This window comes from Ranitomeya variabilis, chromosome 4, assembly GCF_051348905.1.
Source record: "Ranitomeya variabilis isolate aRanVar5 chromosome 4, aRanVar5.hap1, whole genome shotgun sequence".
In the NCBI taxonomy this organism is placed as follows: domain Eukaryota; kingdom Metazoa; phylum Chordata; class Amphibia; order Anura; family Dendrobatidae; genus Ranitomeya; species Ranitomeya variabilis.
The window spans coordinates 722,010,171-722,027,228 of NC_135235.1; the positions used below are offsets into that span (position 1 = coordinate 722,010,171).

General features: G+C 48.5%; 2 protein-coding genes across 5 annotated transcripts in view; both read right to left on the bottom strand.

The window, feature by feature from the left end:
- LOC143766674 (uncharacterized) overlaps nucleotides 1–17,058 on the bottom strand; it is a 311,141-nt gene that overhangs the window by 277,481 nt on the left and 16,602 nt on the right. The window lies entirely within an intron of this gene.
- LOC143766662 (uncharacterized) overlaps nucleotides 4,369–17,058 on the bottom strand; it is a 73,334-nt gene continuing 60,644 nt past the window's right edge. For 3 of the 4 annotated variants that reach the window (XM_077254496.1, XM_077254499.1, XM_077254498.1), the window contains exon 7: nucleotides 4,375–6,119. In XM_077254496.1, coding sequence (XP_077110611.1) covers nucleotides 4,807–6,119 — 1,313 coding nt within the window. In that variant the 3' untranslated portion in view covers nucleotides 4,375–4,806. Of the gene's footprint in view, nucleotides 6,120–17,058 lie in introns of all 4 variants that reach the window. The other variant, XM_077254497.1, reaches the window with a different exon arrangement.

Sequence of the window (17,058 nt, forward strand, 5' to 3'; positions counted from 1 at the left end):
ATTTAAGCCATACCGCACGGCGTACTGTATTGGCTAAAGCTGCTGACTTTGCTGCCAGTCTAGCCGAGTCTGCTGATGCTTCAGCTAGAAACACTGCCGCTGCTCTCATGGTTAGTATTGCCTCTAGGATAGTTTCTCTGGGAACTTTTTGTTCTACCTGTTCTTCCAGGTTGTCTATCCAGATTTTTAGGGATCTGGCTACAGAAGTGGCCACGATAGCTGGCCTTAATGCCCCTGCTGAGACTTCCCATGCTGTCTTTAGGCAACTATCCGTCTTTCTATCCAGAGGTTCTTTTAGAGAACCTAAATCCTCGAATGGCAGGGAGGATTTTCTGGCAACTTTTGAAACTGCCACATCAATATTTGTGGCTCTATCCCAAGATGAGGACGCCTCCTCCTCAAAAGGATGTCTTCTCTTTAGGGAGGTGGTTATTTGGTACCTTTTTCTGTTTTTTGCCATTCCCTTTTAATCAGTTCTTGTAGCTGTTCATTAATAGGGAATGATCTCAATTTTCTCTTTTGCAGACCACTGAACATAAGTTCTTGTGCTGTCTTTTTTGCCTTCTCGTCCACCTGGATCGCCCCCACGTCAGAGCAATGGTGTACTCGGTACCAGGTCCTTCGGTTTGGGGGAATGTCACGGTGGCCCGACCCGGCCCGTGGCCCTTTGAGGGGCGTCCAGTAATGATAGAACAAGAGTTTATAGGAATGATGTTCGTGACGCCACCTGTGGTATTCGGTCAGGGTGACCGCCGCTGCTTAGGGGTCCGCTGGGGTGATGTTATGGCAGCTAGGTGGTATACCTTCCCACAGGTGAAGCGTATCCCCAGGGCTTCCCAGAGGTGTAGATGGTGAATGATGAGAGGCGCAGTGAATAACGAGGACACAAGGTTGCAGTGTCTTTACCTTTTACTGAAGGCTTCAGTGTCCACAGTCCAGGGCACCGGATCACAGGGTAGGCAGAGTCCGGCCGGTCTGAAGGCAAATCCAGAGTCTCCTTGTCCAGGTGGAATTCAATAGCCTTCCTATGCGCCCAGTAACAGTAGGTTCCCACTTGCTTAAGCTCTGAGGTCCTCACTGTTGTTACTCCTCTCACTGTTCCCCGTGGTCAGATAGAACAAAACCCGTATGACTGATAGCCTGAGGCTTGTTTATAGTGACCCTAGAGATGCCCCGACCCCCACAAGTTGCCGTGTCTTCCTAGGTATTAGGGTATGTGCACACGCTGCGGATTCTGCTGCGGATCCGCAGCGGATTTGACGCTGCGGATCCGCAGCGGATTTGACGCTGCGGATCCGCAGCAGTTTTCCCAAAGTTTACAGTACCATGTAAACCTATGGGAAAAAAAACCGCTGTGCACATGCTGCGGAAAATTCCACGTGCAAACGCAGCGGATTATTTTCCGCAGCATGTCAATTCTTTGTGCGGATTCCGCAGCGGGTTTTCAAGCAGCACCAATAGGAAAGTGCAGATGAAAACCCGCAGAGGAATCTGCAGAAGAAACCGCGAGAAAATCCGCAGTGAAAACCGCAGTGGTTTTACACTGCGGATTTTCCAAATCTGCTGAGGAAAAATCCGCAGCAGAATCCACAACGTGTGCACATACCCTTAAGGTCGGGCAGCCAACTTGGAATTGACTGTCCTGCCAGTCTCTGAAGTAAGGCGTAGAGCACTTTACTCCCTCGGTATTCTGGCTACCAGATCACGCACCAGAAGGATGCCACTTCTCTTGGCCACTATCCTCTCTGGTATCCATTTGTTGCTATGCCTTCGTTTCTCACTCACTGCAACACACTTCCTTTCAATGTCTCTTTCTGGGATGCTGCCGCACATGGGGCAGGCGCAGCTCCGTTGACCCTCGTACTCCTCAGACCGCGGTCTGGATCTGGCTGGAACCCACTCCAGCCAGCTTCTGCCAAACTCCGTTGAGCTCTAACTCCTGGGTGAAGCCCAGTCAGCTTCTGTCTAACTTCCTAATCAACCCACCAGTTTTACCTGTGAGGAGTGGCCTAGTAGATAGAACCTTTGCTCCCCCTGGTGGACTGGAGTGAGAAATGTGTTGTGTGTGGTTGTGATACCTGGACAGATCTCCTTTATTGCCTCCTGACGTAATATCAGTCCCCCTGGTGGAAGAACAACATTATTGCAACGACCAGAACTCTGGGGCGCTGCACACCAGCCACATGGTAGAGCGAACAGCTTTTATAAACTTACCCGTAGCCTCCGCTGGAAATGTATCCTCCTCCTCTGAGCTACTGTCTGAGCAGCGAGCTGTATCTGAGTCCCCCTCTGACTCCGAGGAATCTCTTTGGGATGCTACCGAGGGGCTGGATCTGTCCCTAGATCTGGTATCTGTGTCGGCTGTCTGCAATGCTTTTACAGACCTACAGACCTCTGATTGGATCAGTGATCTTAGACTCTCTGTAAAGGAGGGTGCTTCCTCCGCTACCGTTTTGTTAATGCAATCCTGACACAGATTTTTATTCCAGGATGGATTCAATGCATTTTTGCATAAGGGACATTCCTTGTTTTTAGCCTTTGATTTATACTTCTTGGGGATCTCCTATACTGCACCCCCCCCAAATGTATGTAAGAAAAGAGGGGAGAGACGGAGATAAGAGAAAAGAACAGACATTAGCGTGCTGGACTTTCTCGAAGTTTACTCACCACTTGGACACTTTCAAAGGACGGGTACCGGATCCGGAGGTTGGCTGGTTCTCTCTGTGTCTCCCAATGAGACCAGGGACCCCTCCTTGGCATGGCGATCCGTCCGTACACTGTCCGAGCGGCTTCTGCTGCTGCCATGGCGGATCTGGCTCTTCTCACTCGAGCGAGACCGCCTTTCCTGCACCTCTTGCTGTGGCATTAAATGTTCTGCTGAAAAGCTCTCCATCTTACACACTACCACGTAACAAGAGCAGTCACCTTCAACCTGGCCTGGTTTAGTAACACAGGGCAGCACTTCTGGTTCGTTTAAATAGACTCACTTTTTTTTTTTTTTTAATGGATCACCTGGTGAACCTGCCTTTACTGGTCGCTTCAGTAGTCAGGTGCATGAGCGTAACTGTCTTGATTGATTACCTGGCTGATCGTGCCTGCACCACTTCCGGTGCACGTGATGCAATCAACCACCTGGTTGATCCTGCGTCTGTAAGCTGCCAGCGCGACGCCATACACTCATACATAAGCGCGCACCCAGCAACTACTTCCAATGCGCGCTTCTTAATCCACCATTCACCTGGTTGATCCTGCCTGTACCCGAACACTGGTGGTCCTGCGCGCGCACCCGGTCCTTACTTCCGGTGCGCGCTGCTGTACTGTGCTCCAGGCGCGCATCTCTTCTGGGGCGCACCGCCTTTTTCGATCCCCCTGCCCCTTAGCTCCTTACAAATGTTCTGAGTGCTGCCGCCGGGTAATGTGCCCACGCGCGTACCTCCACTTCCGGGTACTCGGCACCAGCTGGAGGGAGGCTTGCAGCGCTGATGGTGTCCACGCCACGGATGTCAGGAAGGCAGTGCAGCACTTACCCTCAGTGTCCCTCACCGCCAGACATTGCTCCATGTTTCTCCCTTCTCAGGTACCGACCAGGAAGGAGGGGAGGGGGAGACCTGCTCTTAATGCTCGACAGGGAGGCCCCCAACCTCCAAGGAGACTTACCGAGCCCAGGCACCGATGTGCCATACGGGCTGCATAGCCACCTTTGGTCAACAGGGGGGGGGCACCATAAAAGTGACCCCCGTGGACGGCAGGATTTTAAATCAACAGGGGGGGGACGCTACCTGCGGCCCCTGCTAATCTTTTACCTGGGCATTGCCTCACGGATTGTGGCCATGCTTCGCTCAGGGGGGCATGGAATACATGGCCCCCGAGGCGACTACCTGTACCTGGTGACAGGTGCAGCAGACCAGCACCTGCCCAAATCCACCCGACCCAGGCATCCTCTTCTGTCTTCATCAGAAGTCTTCATCTTGAGGGTTCCCCATCAAGGACAGGAAACCAACTGATGTGGAGAGAGAAGCCGCCCCTTTTATCTTGAAGGTTTCCTGTCCTTGAAGGGCAGATCCCCTCTCTCGTGGTGCCGTCATGTATGATGGAAAAAAGTGTATTTAAGGATCATAGGGAAAAGACTAATAGAATGCCAGATGTGATTAGAAAGCAAGTGCATTCTTAAACATGGTTTACTGTCTCCACTTTTGGACATTTCAAAACAATAATTGTAAGTCAGAGAAGAGCATTGGCCCTGGCTTCCTATTGATGTTCAATACATTCAAAGGCAGGAACAGTGAAGCCAGCGTTGATTTTTTAACAACCTCATATGAGCCCTGGGAACGTGAGTGCTAAGCCCACTGGAACGACACTAGCACAGAAAGGGAGTATGAATAATTTTTATTTGAAATAGGCCAAATATGAGGAATGACATGGGGTTTTCCTAGCAATGGACAACACCTTTAAGAAATATATTTTTTGGTTAAAACATTTCCTACATTATGAACATGAAAAAGGTTTATTCCCTGAGTGTGTTCTCTGGTGCCTATCCAAATCTGATTTCTGATTTCATACATTCTGGACATGGAAAAGGCTTCTCCTTGTGTGGGTTCTCAGGTGGCTATTAAGATTTGCTTTCTGATTAAAACATTTCCCACATTCTGAACATGAAAAAGCCTTCTCCCCTGTGTGGGTTTGTTGGTGTATACCAAGATTCCATTTTTTGTTAAAATATTTCCCACATTCTGAACAGGAAAAAGTCTTCTTCCATGTGTGAGTTTTCTGGTGATTAACAAAAGCTGATTTCTGTGCAAAATATTTCTAACATATTTCTTCTGAACTTGAAGAAGGTTTATCCCCTTTGTGGGTTCTTTGGTGTTTAACAAGATTCCCTTTTAAGTTAAAACATTTCCCACATTCTGAACATGAAAAAGGCTTCTCCCCGGAGTGGGTTCTCTTGTGCGTAACCAGAGACGATTTCTGATTAAAACACTTCCCACATTCTGAACATGAAAAAGGCTTCTCCCCGGAGTGGGTTCTCTTGTGCGTAACCAGAGGCGATTTCTGATTAAAACACTTCCCACATTCTGAACATGAAAAAGGCTTCTCTCCTGTGTGGGTTCTCAGGTGGCTATTAAGATTTTCTTTCCGATTAAAACATTTCCCACATTCTGGACATGAAAAAGCCTTCTCCCCTGTGTGGGTTTGTTGGTGTTTACCAAGATTCCATTTTTTGTTAAAACATTTCCCACATTCTGAACAAGAAAACGTCTTCTTCCATGTGTGAGTTTTCTGGTGATTATCCCCTTTGTGGGTTCTTTGGTGTTGAACAAGATTCCCTTTTAAGTTAAAACATTTCCCACATTCTGAACAACAAAAAGGCTTCTCCCCGGAATGGGTTCTCTGGTGCGTAACCAGAGACGATTTCTGATTAAAACACTTCCCACATTCTGAACAGGAAAAAGGCTTCTCCCCTGTGTGAGTTTTTTGGTGCATACCAAGATTCCCTTTTAAGTTAAAACATTTCCCACATTCTGAACAACAAAAAGGCTTCTCCCCGGAATGGGTTCTCTGGTGCGTAACCAGAGACGATTTCTGATTAAAACACTTCCCACATTCTGAACATGAAAAAGGCTTCTCCCCGGAGTGGGTTCTCTTGTGCGTAACCAGAGGCGATTTCTGATTAAAACACTTCCCACATTCTGAACATGAAAAAGGCTTCTCCCCTCTGTGACTTCTTTGGTGTCTAACAAGTTGTGTTTTGTGCTTAAAACATTTAACACACTTGGAACAAGAAAATCTTTTCTCCACTGTGTGAATTTTTGGTTGTTTAAGAAAAGACTTTTCGATGGGAAAACTGTTTCCATATTCTGAACATGAAAATGGCTTCTTTGATTTAGGAGTATTTCCGTGTTTAATGCTTATTTTGTGACTCTGATTTTCCTTAGTTGTCGCTAATGAATCAGAAGACAGGACCTGTTTCAAAGGATCAGATGAGAGACCCTTGCAGTGAAGGGATGGTGGTATATATGGAGTATTGGCATTCACTTGAATTGTATCCTGTGGGATCTCAAAATCATCTGATTTAAAAATTGAAGGTGTCAGATGTCCCTCTGATCTCTTGGTACAGTCATCTGCCAAGATATAAACCAATTATTATTTATGAATAAAATATCTTTGAATGTCATGTCATTTAACCTTTCTACTTAAACTGTCTGTAAATATGATAAATTACATAAAAATATTGAATTCTTCACCAACACAATGACAGTTCACAGTCTAATAGAAAATTTCATAGGATAAACCTTTGGAGCATAGTGTTCAACTGTTTGTTCATTCTGTCTCTCAAATACGAATTCTAAAAGCCACAAAGAAACGTTATGTTGACGAACATAATAGCAATAAAAACTTCCATTCATCTCACAAAAAAACAAAGTCCCCACTCAGGTCAACAAACTGTTAGTGGAAAAACAGTGGTTTCCCAATTATTAGTTGTTCAAAGGCTCTTGAAAAGTAACATGGCTTCCACTAACCAATCCACTCTCCCAAAGTCAAATATGCCTCTAGCTTCTAAGCCTTTCATTGTGCCCTAACCACATTTAGCATCCATGTATTTGGCATTACTATAGTGAGAAGAACCCACTTAATTTATGGTGTGTGTGTCTCCTGGAGCACAATCTGGGCACTATGTGTTGGATAATAAAATGGTATATTTGCATTTTTCTCCTAAACCACTGCGTGCTAATTTTTGTACAGCAACTGTCAAATCAAAAACAGATAGTACGCCGATAGATTAATTATCTGAGAGTTACAATTTCTAAAACGGAGTAATTTTATAGGGATTTCAACTGCTCTAGTTTTCTGAATTTTTTTCATATTAGGGCTTCTGCAGATGACGTGTCACATCTCTTTTCAGATCTGCTCCTACGATGCCTACTTTTGTCACCAAGTGTGTCCTTATCCACATGGCAGGCAGGGCTGGTTATGGAGTAAACGTTGAAACCAGAAGCTCTGGACAATGTAGGCTCAATTCAGCCACTAAGATTAGGGTGCCTGGGGCAATTAGTGCAATCCAGTCTGGCAGTATGAGTGCATGTGGAGCGCCCCCACACCGCCGCAGGGCCTAGGGGTACCCGGAGCCGGGCCTCTGGGTCTCAGTCCTGGGGTTGTCACGGTGGCTGGACCCGGTCCGTGGCCCTGTCCGTCAGTGGGGGACGTCCGGTGCAATAAGTGATGATGATGGTGCAGTAACGGTGGTGTAGCGGTGCAGTTGTGGGGTGCAGGTCGCGGTAAATAACGAGGACACCAGGTTGCAGTCTCTTTACCTCTTTACTGGAGATCTCTCAGTCCGCAGTCCAGAATACGGTTCCCCAGGCTGCGCAAGTCCGGTCGGTCCGATGGCACTTCCAGAGTTCTCCTCACAGGTGGAAATCAGTGCCCTCCTTCTTAGCGCTATGTGTTGTAGTCCTTCCCTGCTGTGCTCACGGAAAGTACCCCACAACTGTCGTGTCTGTTTCTTAAGTTCCCTCACAACTCGATTCACTGATGTTCTTCTCGTATTCCATCCCTCCCTGTTATTCAGGTTGGAACGGCACCCGTTTGTCAGGTAGGCCTGGAGTTCTTCCGGGACCCTAGAGACGCCCCTCTCCCGCAATTGCCCCCCAAGACTTCATAGGTGATATGTGGTAGACAGCCCGCCTTAAACTGACTGCCCTGCCGCTGTTTGGAGTATGGCTTGAAGCTGTATGCTATTCCACTCCCTCGGCGTTCCGGCCACCGGTAATGCGCCTCAGTAGGATGTTGCTCCGGTCCTACAGCATGACCCCTACTGGTATTCTCCTTCTTGCTTGATCTCGTTTCTCACTCAGCACAATCTATCTCGCTTCTAGTCCTTTCTTGGGCACCGCCACTATGCTGAGCAGGCACGGTCCCGTTACGTTCTTTCAAATGCCAAGCCTCTGTCAGGATCCCACCCCTGACAGAGACCCTACTGTCTCTTCCTCCACAACACCCTCTGCCACAAGGTGTTGCTTCGTTCAATCCAGTCAGCTTTCTCCTTCTAACTTCCTGCCTGACCCCCAGTTTACCCACTATGGTGGGGAGTGGCCTAATGAATAGCACCCTTAGCTCCCCCCGGAGGCCCTGCTGTGAAACATATTGGTGTCTGTGATACCTGGTCAGATGAACTCCTTCAGTGCCATCGAACGCACCATGGCTCCCCATAGTGGCGGATCCACAGTACTGCAACGACCAGAACTCTGGGGCGCTGCACTCCCCCCTGGTTAAACACAGTACTCCGGGACTGGGAAGAAAACAACAATACAGGTTAGCAAAAAGACATACAATTTTGTTGAGTGCAAAACAATAAGCATACTTGAACAAGCTTCCCTTTATGGGAGGTGAGGACACTTTAACGTTACAAACATAATTAAATATCATAGCAACAGGCTACAATTAACTCTCATTACCCAACCGGGTATTCTACTAGGTGCAAACATTATTGACCAATAATTTAACTTTGCCTTTAAGGATATACACTCTTAATCCGCTAAAGACCTTCCTATAATCACATTATAAGGTATTTTAACTTTGCATTCTCCTACTTTGAACCTGCAGGACCGCCTGTCCTAACGGCACCAGACCTACTGCCTCTCCTTTCTATTACAGGACCGCCCCGTTCAGCCAGGGCCTACTGCCTTTCGCTACTATACATGGTATAGACATAACATTCCTTTCAATTAGAGAACATTGAGCCAGCTCTATTTGGCTCCTATTAGGACTCACTTTCTAACCCCTACGGGTTCACTCTCTGTCCTTAGTAACGAACGAACTTTCTATGGGGACTCAGGGTTTACCTTCTATCCTCACCTTCATTACTACTTTCTTTACTTTCAACTAAGCAGAACTCTAAATCTACCCCTACGGGCTTTCTGCATCTTTCCTTTTAAAGAACATTATCTAGATTTCACACTTTAAACAAATTAAACACACATAACTTTTCTTCATGCAAAACAGTTACATATCTTTCCAGAGCATCATCATCAGTATTTCTTCACATTTAACTAGTTAAAACACATACAACTTTTCTCGTTCAAACATTATCATTGCATTACTGTTCTAAAACAGTATCTTCTCATAAGTATGCTGTTGGACATCCCCTTTAAAAGAGAATCAAGTCTTTCTGAGGTAGCTCGTCTTCTCAGCCTACCAGTATGAAGCGCATTTAATAAGGTGCAAACTATTTACAAGAAAGTTTAGATCATGCACTGTTCATGATTTCTCAGTTTGTAAAACTTGTGCAAAACTGTAGAAAGACAAACAATAAGGATCCCGGGTCAACTAAGGGATCCATAAAGAGTTAACCCTGGACGGGTTTAGCAGCAAACAGTACTCAAACAGTTAACTAGAAAACTATTTACATTTTCAGGTTTCTGAGGTTTACTCTTGTTCAGGTGGCTGGGGGTCCGGGCCCCCGGCTGCTGTGGCGCCGGTGCCCGTGGCCCGAACGTGAAGGTGAACTCGGCTGGCCAACTCGGTGGCTGCTACCAGGCGCACCGTTGCGATGGTAACAAGGTCGGGTGCTCCTGGGACCAGGTCCGGAGTGGTGAGTGTCACGGCTCCAGACATACACCGCCGAACGTTCCGTGCATACCACCCGAGCGGGTTCTGGTGGCGGTTGTAGGTCACCTGATCCCCCTTTTTCAACGGTTCTCCGCCTCGGCCACAGCAGGGAGTCCTTACGTTACAGTGCGCAACAAAAACATCAGTATCCAATCCCGGCTCATGTATGAGGCCCCATCCCCTCTTTTCATGGTAGGCCAACACAGTTCCCCGCCTGACCGCGTCTCGGTCATCCCATGCCGGAGGGGATTGTTGTACTTTCAATGGACCCATCAACTCGATCTCTTTCCGTCCTTCCCAATGTAGGATCAAGCACTGTCTATATTGCTCCCACGTAAGCACCGCAAGAGTGAATCCGTTCTCCCGGGATCCATCTGTCCCAACCAGGGCCGGACTGGGACTAAAATTCAGCCCTGGCATTTGAAGTTACACAGGCCCACTTGTCACATGGTGACTGTATAATACCTTTGTACACTTGTAGGCAGGGCCGGTTTTAGGCAAAGTGGGGCCCTAGGCAAAGTTTAAAATGGGTCCCCAAATGCTAACATATTGCACATCACACAGAAGCCTTTCTGTTGTATTTACGTGCGCTGAGTTCAGGCCGCTAAACAAGTTTGATCGACAATACTGAAGTTGTTCAACGCTTGTTTCCCGGCCTCTTTCCACCAGCTGAGGAATAATGATGAGACAGAACGATCACTAATAGATCACCAACAGATCACCATACAGTATCATGTTTTCAGCAGCACATCTACAGTTTACACTGGCAATGTGCTGCTGACAACAAGGCTTTTAGTTCCAGCAAAAACAATCTGAATATGCAGCATTTTACTTGTTTAGTAAAATACACCCCATAGTCCTCCATATATTATAATGTGCTCCATAGTCCTCCATATAGTATAATACACTCCCTATAGTCCTCCATATATTAAAATACACTGCTCAGTCCTCCACATAGTATAATACACTCCTCATAGTCCTCCATATAGCATAATACAATCCTCATAGTCCTCCATATAGCATAATACAATCCTCATAGTGCTCCATATAGTATAATGCACCGCCACAGTCATCCATGTAGTACAATTCACTTCCCATAGTATAATGCACCCCATAGTTCTTCATATAGTATAACGTATTCCCCATAGTCCTCGATACAGTATAATGCAGCCCACATATAGTATAATGCAGCCACCCCAGAGTATAATGCAGCCACCCCAGAGTATAATGCAGCCACCCCAGAGTATAATGCAGCCACCCCAGAGTATGTAACCCCCATAGAATATAATACAGCCCACCTCCCCATAATATATAATGTAGCCCCCCATAGAATATAATGCAGCCCCCCATAGTATATAACGCAGCCTCCCCCATAGAATATAATATACCCCCACAATAGTATATAACACAGCCACATAGTACATAACATGGCCTCCCCCATAGAATATAATATACTCCCCATAGTATATAGCAAAGCCCGCATATTATATAGCACAAACCGCATAGTATACAGCACAGCCTGCATACTATAGCACAGCTCGCGTAGTAGATCACACAGCAGTATTCAGCACAGACCACACAGTAGTATACAGCACAGACCACACAGTAGTATACAGCACAGCCCACGTAGAAGTATACAGCACAGTCCACACAGTAGTATACAGCACAGCCCACAGAGTAATATATACAGCACAGCCCACAAAGTAATATATACAGCACAGCCCACAAAGTAATATATACAGCACAGCCCATAGAGAACTATATACAGCAAAGCCCACAGAGAACTATATACAGCACAGCCCACAGAGAACTATATAAAGCACAGCCCAGAGTACTATATACAGCACAGCCCAGAGTACTATATGAAGCACAGCCCAGAGAGTACTATATACAGCACAGCCCAGAGAGTACTATATACAGCACAGCCCACAGAGTACTATACACAGCACAGCCCACAGAGTACTATACACAGCACAGCCCACAGAGTACTATATACAGCACAGCCCACAGAGTACTATATACAGCACAGCCCACAGAGTACTATATACAGCACAGCCCACAGAGTACTATATACAGCACAGCCCACAGAGTACTATATACAGCACACAGTAGTATACAGCACAGAGCACAGCCCACAGAGAACTATATACAGCCCACAGTAGTATACAGCACAGAGCACAGCCCACAGAGAACTATATACAGCCCACAGTAGTATACAGCACAGAGCACAGCCCACAGAGAGCTATATACAGCCCACAGCAGTATACAGCACAGAGCACAGCCCACAGAGTACTATATACAGCCCACAGTAGTATACAGCACAGAGCACAGCCCACAGAGTACTATATACAGCCCACAGTAGTATACAGCACAGAGCACAGCCCACAGAGTACTATATACAGCCCACAGTAGTATACAGCACAGAGCACAGCCCAGAGAACTATATATAGCACACAGTAGTATACAGCACAGAGCACAGCCCACAGAGTACTATATATAGCACAGAGCACACAGCAGTATACAGCACAGAGCACAGCCCACAGAGAGCTATATACAGCCCACAGTAGTATACAGCACAGAGCACAGCCCACAGAGAGCTATATACAGCCCACAGTAGTATACAGCACAGAGCACAGCACAGAGAACTATATATAGCACACAGTAGTATACAGCACAGAGCACAGCCCACAGAGTACTATATACAGCCCACAGCAGTATACAGCACAGAGCACAGCCCACAGAGTACTATATACAGCCCACAGCAGTATACAGCACAGAGCACAGCCCACAGAGTACTATATACAGCCCACAGCAGTATACAGCACAGAGCACAGCCCACAGAGTACTATATACAGCCCACAGCAGTATACAGCACAGAGCACAGCCCACAGAGTACTATATACAGCCCACAGTAGTATACAGCACAGAGCACAGCCCAGAGAACTATATATAGCACACAGTAGTATACAGCACAGAGCACAGCCCACAGAGTACTATATATAGCACAGAGCACACAGTAGTATACAGCACAGAGCACAGCCCACAGAGAACTATATACAGCCCACAGTAGTATACAGCACAGAGCACAGCCCACAGAGAGCTATATACAGCCCACAGCAGTATACAGCACAGAGCACAGCCCACAGAGAGCTATATATAGCACAGAGCACACAGTAGTATACAGCACAGAGCACAGCCCACAGAGTACTATATACAGCCCACAGCAGTATACAGCACAGAGCACAGCCCACAGAGTACTATATACAGCCCACAGCAGTATACAGCACAGAGCACAGCCCACAGAGTACTATATACAGCCCACAGTGGTATACAGCACAGAGCACAGCCCACAGAGTACTATATACAGCCCACAGTAGTATACAGCACAGAGCACAGCCCACAGAGTACTATATACAGCCCACAGTGGTATACAGCACAGAGCACAGCCCACAGATAACTATATACAGCACAGAGCACAGCCCACAGAGAACTATATACAGCCCACAGCAGTATACAGCACAGAGCACAGCCCAGAGAACTATATACAGCCCACAGCAGTATACAGCACAGAGCACAGCCCACAGAGAACTATATACAGCCCACAGCAGTATACAGCACAGAGCACAGCCCAGAGAACTATATACAGCCCACAGCAGTATACAGCACAGAGCACAGCCCACAGATAACTATATACAGCCCACAGCAGTATACAGCACAGAGCACAGCCCAGAGAACTATATACAGCCCACAGCAGTATACAGCACAGAGCACAGCCCACAGAGAACTATATACAGCCCACAGTAGTATACAGCACAGAGCACAGCCCACAGCCCACAGAGTACTATATACAGCCCACAGTAGTATACAGCACAGAGCACAGCCCACAGAGTACTATATACAGCCCACAGTAGTATACAGCACAGAGCACAGCCCACAGAGAACTATATACAGCCCACAGCAGTATACAGCACAGAGCACAGCCCAGAGAGAACTATATACAGCCCACAGCAGTATACAGCACAGAGCACAGCCCACAGAGAGCTATATACAGCCCACAGCAGTATACAGCACAGAGCACAGCCCACAGAGAACTATATACAGCCCACAGCAGTATACAGCACAGAGCACAGCCCACAGAGAACTATATACAGCCCACATCTCTTCTCTTCCTCCCCTCACCTCCTCCGAGAATGGCCCCACAGTCCAGAAAAAAAAAAAACTCTCCTCACCTCTCCTCGTGCCCAGCGTTGCTTCCTGGTTCCTGCTCCTGTCTCAGCAGCTGCAGTCTGCCCGGGACACAGCAGGTGCGCGATGATATGACATCATCGCGCACCCGCAGTGTCAGAGGCAGAGCGGGGAATGATGGGAGAGGAGCGTCTGTAGACGCTCTCCTCCATCATTGCATTCAACTGTACCGGCGTCTATACGCCGGTATAGTTGAATGCGACGGCGGGGGCGGCGGATTGAGCGGCCCACCACTGGCACCGGCCCTTCTGGCATTTGCCAGAAGTGCCCTATGGCCAGTCCGGCCCTGGTCCCAACCCAGGGGTTGTCCCACCGAAGAACTACCCCATCTGGGCTCACATCCACGGGTTCCCCCATTCTAGTCGGCAGCGGTGGCACCATCCTTCCCAGGGCATCGGGAGGTAATACCATTAACCCCGCCGAGAAGCGCCGACCCTCACTGAGATGGGGGCGGATCGTGGGAGCGGGCCCGTGGGGGGAAGCAGGGGCGCTTTCCGTACCTGCGCCTGACGTGGTTCCATCGATGCCGACCTGGTCCATTAACAAGGGTGCTGGAATCGGCCGCAGCCCGGACCGCGGCTCCTCCGATGCGGTCCTCGAACGCTGTTCCGCTCGCTGTGGTTCCTCCTCCGCTGACTCCGAGGCCAGGATTGGGGGACTCGGCTCCGCTATCTGTTCCACAGGCTTCGGATCAGCCGGCTGTAGAGGACACGGGTCCACCTCTAATGAACGAGGGTAAGCCGGGACTGCTCCTTCTCCATCCCGGCACTCGCTGTTCTTCATCATGATCTGCTGATCGGTGGCAATGCATGCATCTGACTCCGCCATTTCTCCGAGGTCGAGCTTCTCCGTCACCCGCTTCCCGCCGTTGCAAATCAGGGGGTTGTCCTCTGCTTTGGGGCAGGTCATCTCCTTGCAGCCAGAAGCGCAGGGGGCGGTATCCATTTCTCGCGCCATTCTGGTAGTCTCCTCCCATAGCACGCCCTCCTTCCTCGCTGGCGTAGCAATGGCGGCGGCTTTTGGCGGGAACTTTTGGCGGCAAGTGGCAATCCACAGTCTTTGCAATAAAGTACAGTCCAAGCACAGTAAATCACAGTTCCAAGGCACACATGACCTGATTCTTCAGGCTTAAGTAGATCCTGTTCGTGACGCCAAGTTGGAGCGCCCCCACACTGCCGCAGGGCCTAGGGGTACCCGGAGCCGGGCCTCTGGGTCTCAGTCCTGGGGTTGTCACGGTGGCTGGACCCGGTCCGTGGCCCTGTCCGTCAGTGGGGGACGTCCGGTGCAATAAGTGATGATGATGGTGCAGTAACGGTGGTGTAGCGGTGCAGTTGTGGGGTGCAGGTCGCGGTAAATAACGAGGACACCAGGTTGCAGTCTCTTTACCTCTTTACTGGAGATCTCTCAGTCCGCAGTCCAGAATACGGTTCCCCAGGCTGCGCAAGTCCGGTCGGTCCGATGGCACTTCCAGAGTTCTCCTCACAGGTGGAAATCAGTGCCCTCCTTCTTAGCGCTATGTGTTGTAGTCCTTCCCTGCTGTGCTCACGGAAAGTACCCCACAACTGTCGTGTCTGTTTCTTAAGTTCCCTCACAACTCGATTCACTGATGTTCTTCTCGTATTCCATCCCTCCCTGTTATTCAGGTTGGAACGGCACCCGTTTGTCAGGTAGGCCTGGAGTTCTTCCGGGACCCTAGAGACGCCCCTCTCCCGCAATTGCCCCCCAAGACTTCATAGGTGATATGTGGTAGACAGCCCGCCTTAAACTGACTGCCCTGCCACTGTTTGGAGTATGGCTTGAAGCTGTATGCTATTCCACTCCCTCGGCGTTCCGGCCACCGGTAATGCGCCTCAGTAGGATGTTGCTCCGGTCCTACAGCATGACCCCTACTGGTATTCTCCTTCTTGCTTGATCTCGTTTCTCACTCAGCACAATCTATCTCGCTTCTAGTCCTTTCTTGGGCACCGCCGCTATGCTGAGCAGGCACGGTCCCGTTACGTTCTTTCAAATGCCAAGCCTCTGTCAGGATCCCACCCCTGACAGAGACCCTACTGTCTCTTCCTCCACAACACCCTCTGCCACAAGGTGTTGCTTCGTTCAATCCAGTCAGCTTTCTCCTTCTAACTTCCTGCCTGACCCCCAGTTTACCCACTATGGTGGGGAGTGGCCTAATGAATAGCACCCTTAGCTCCCCCCGGAGGCCCTGCTGTGAAACATATTGGTGTCTGTGATACCTGGTCAGATGAACTCCTTCAGTGCCATCGAACGCACCATGGCTCCCCATAGTGGCGGATCCACAGTACTGCAACGACCAGAACTCTGGGGCGCTGCACATGTTCTGTCCAGCTGAAGTAATCTGCTCCCTGATTCCGCCAATTGGATAGCACCATATTCTACAAAAGCTCGAAGCATATTGAAGGAAGCTGCCAGATACAGCCTTGCTCTCCTCTGGTTCAGTTCTCTATGCTCACCTCCCGGCTTGTGTATTTGTATCCTGTTGTGATCCTAGCCTGTTTAATGACTACTATTGTGTCTTCTGATTTTGTATTTTCTCTGCCTTACGGGTTCTGACCCGGCTACCTAACTATTGTTCTTCCCATTTTACACCACCGAACAGCAGGCAACAATATGGCCCAAGCCTGGGGGGGGGGGGTGTCTCTATGCAAGTCCAGATCCATCTAGAGATGTTAATTGGGTGATGAGCAAGACAATCCCTGGGATTGGGAAAATGGAGTAGATAGCGCCAAGCCTGTTCATGGTGGCCATCTTTTGAGCTGCCAGGTAGTCACAAACACTGCTCTCGATACATTGTGTCTGCAAACTATTCCAGTAAGATCTGGATTCAAATAGCTAAATAATTTGTGAGGTCCATCTGTTTGCCATTCCTCTTTGTTAAAGTGAAAAAAACGGTAATTAGTTCTTACCGGTAATTGTATTTCAAGGAATCCACCTGACAGCACCATTGGACGTCCTTCTTACCCTCAGTGGGACAGGAACAACAAACGGTTAAAAGGACCCTCCCTGTTGTGAACTATACCTTTTGGCTCCCTCTTGTGGTCACTAGTGATTTGGCACTAGGATTGTCTTTTACCAGGTTGGTACTCACCTGCTTCGTTAGACCATGGGTGTTGCTATTTAAACTTCCTGGATTCTCAGTCCAGTGCCTGGCATCGTAATCAGTTCACTTCTGTTTGCTCCTGTCTTCAG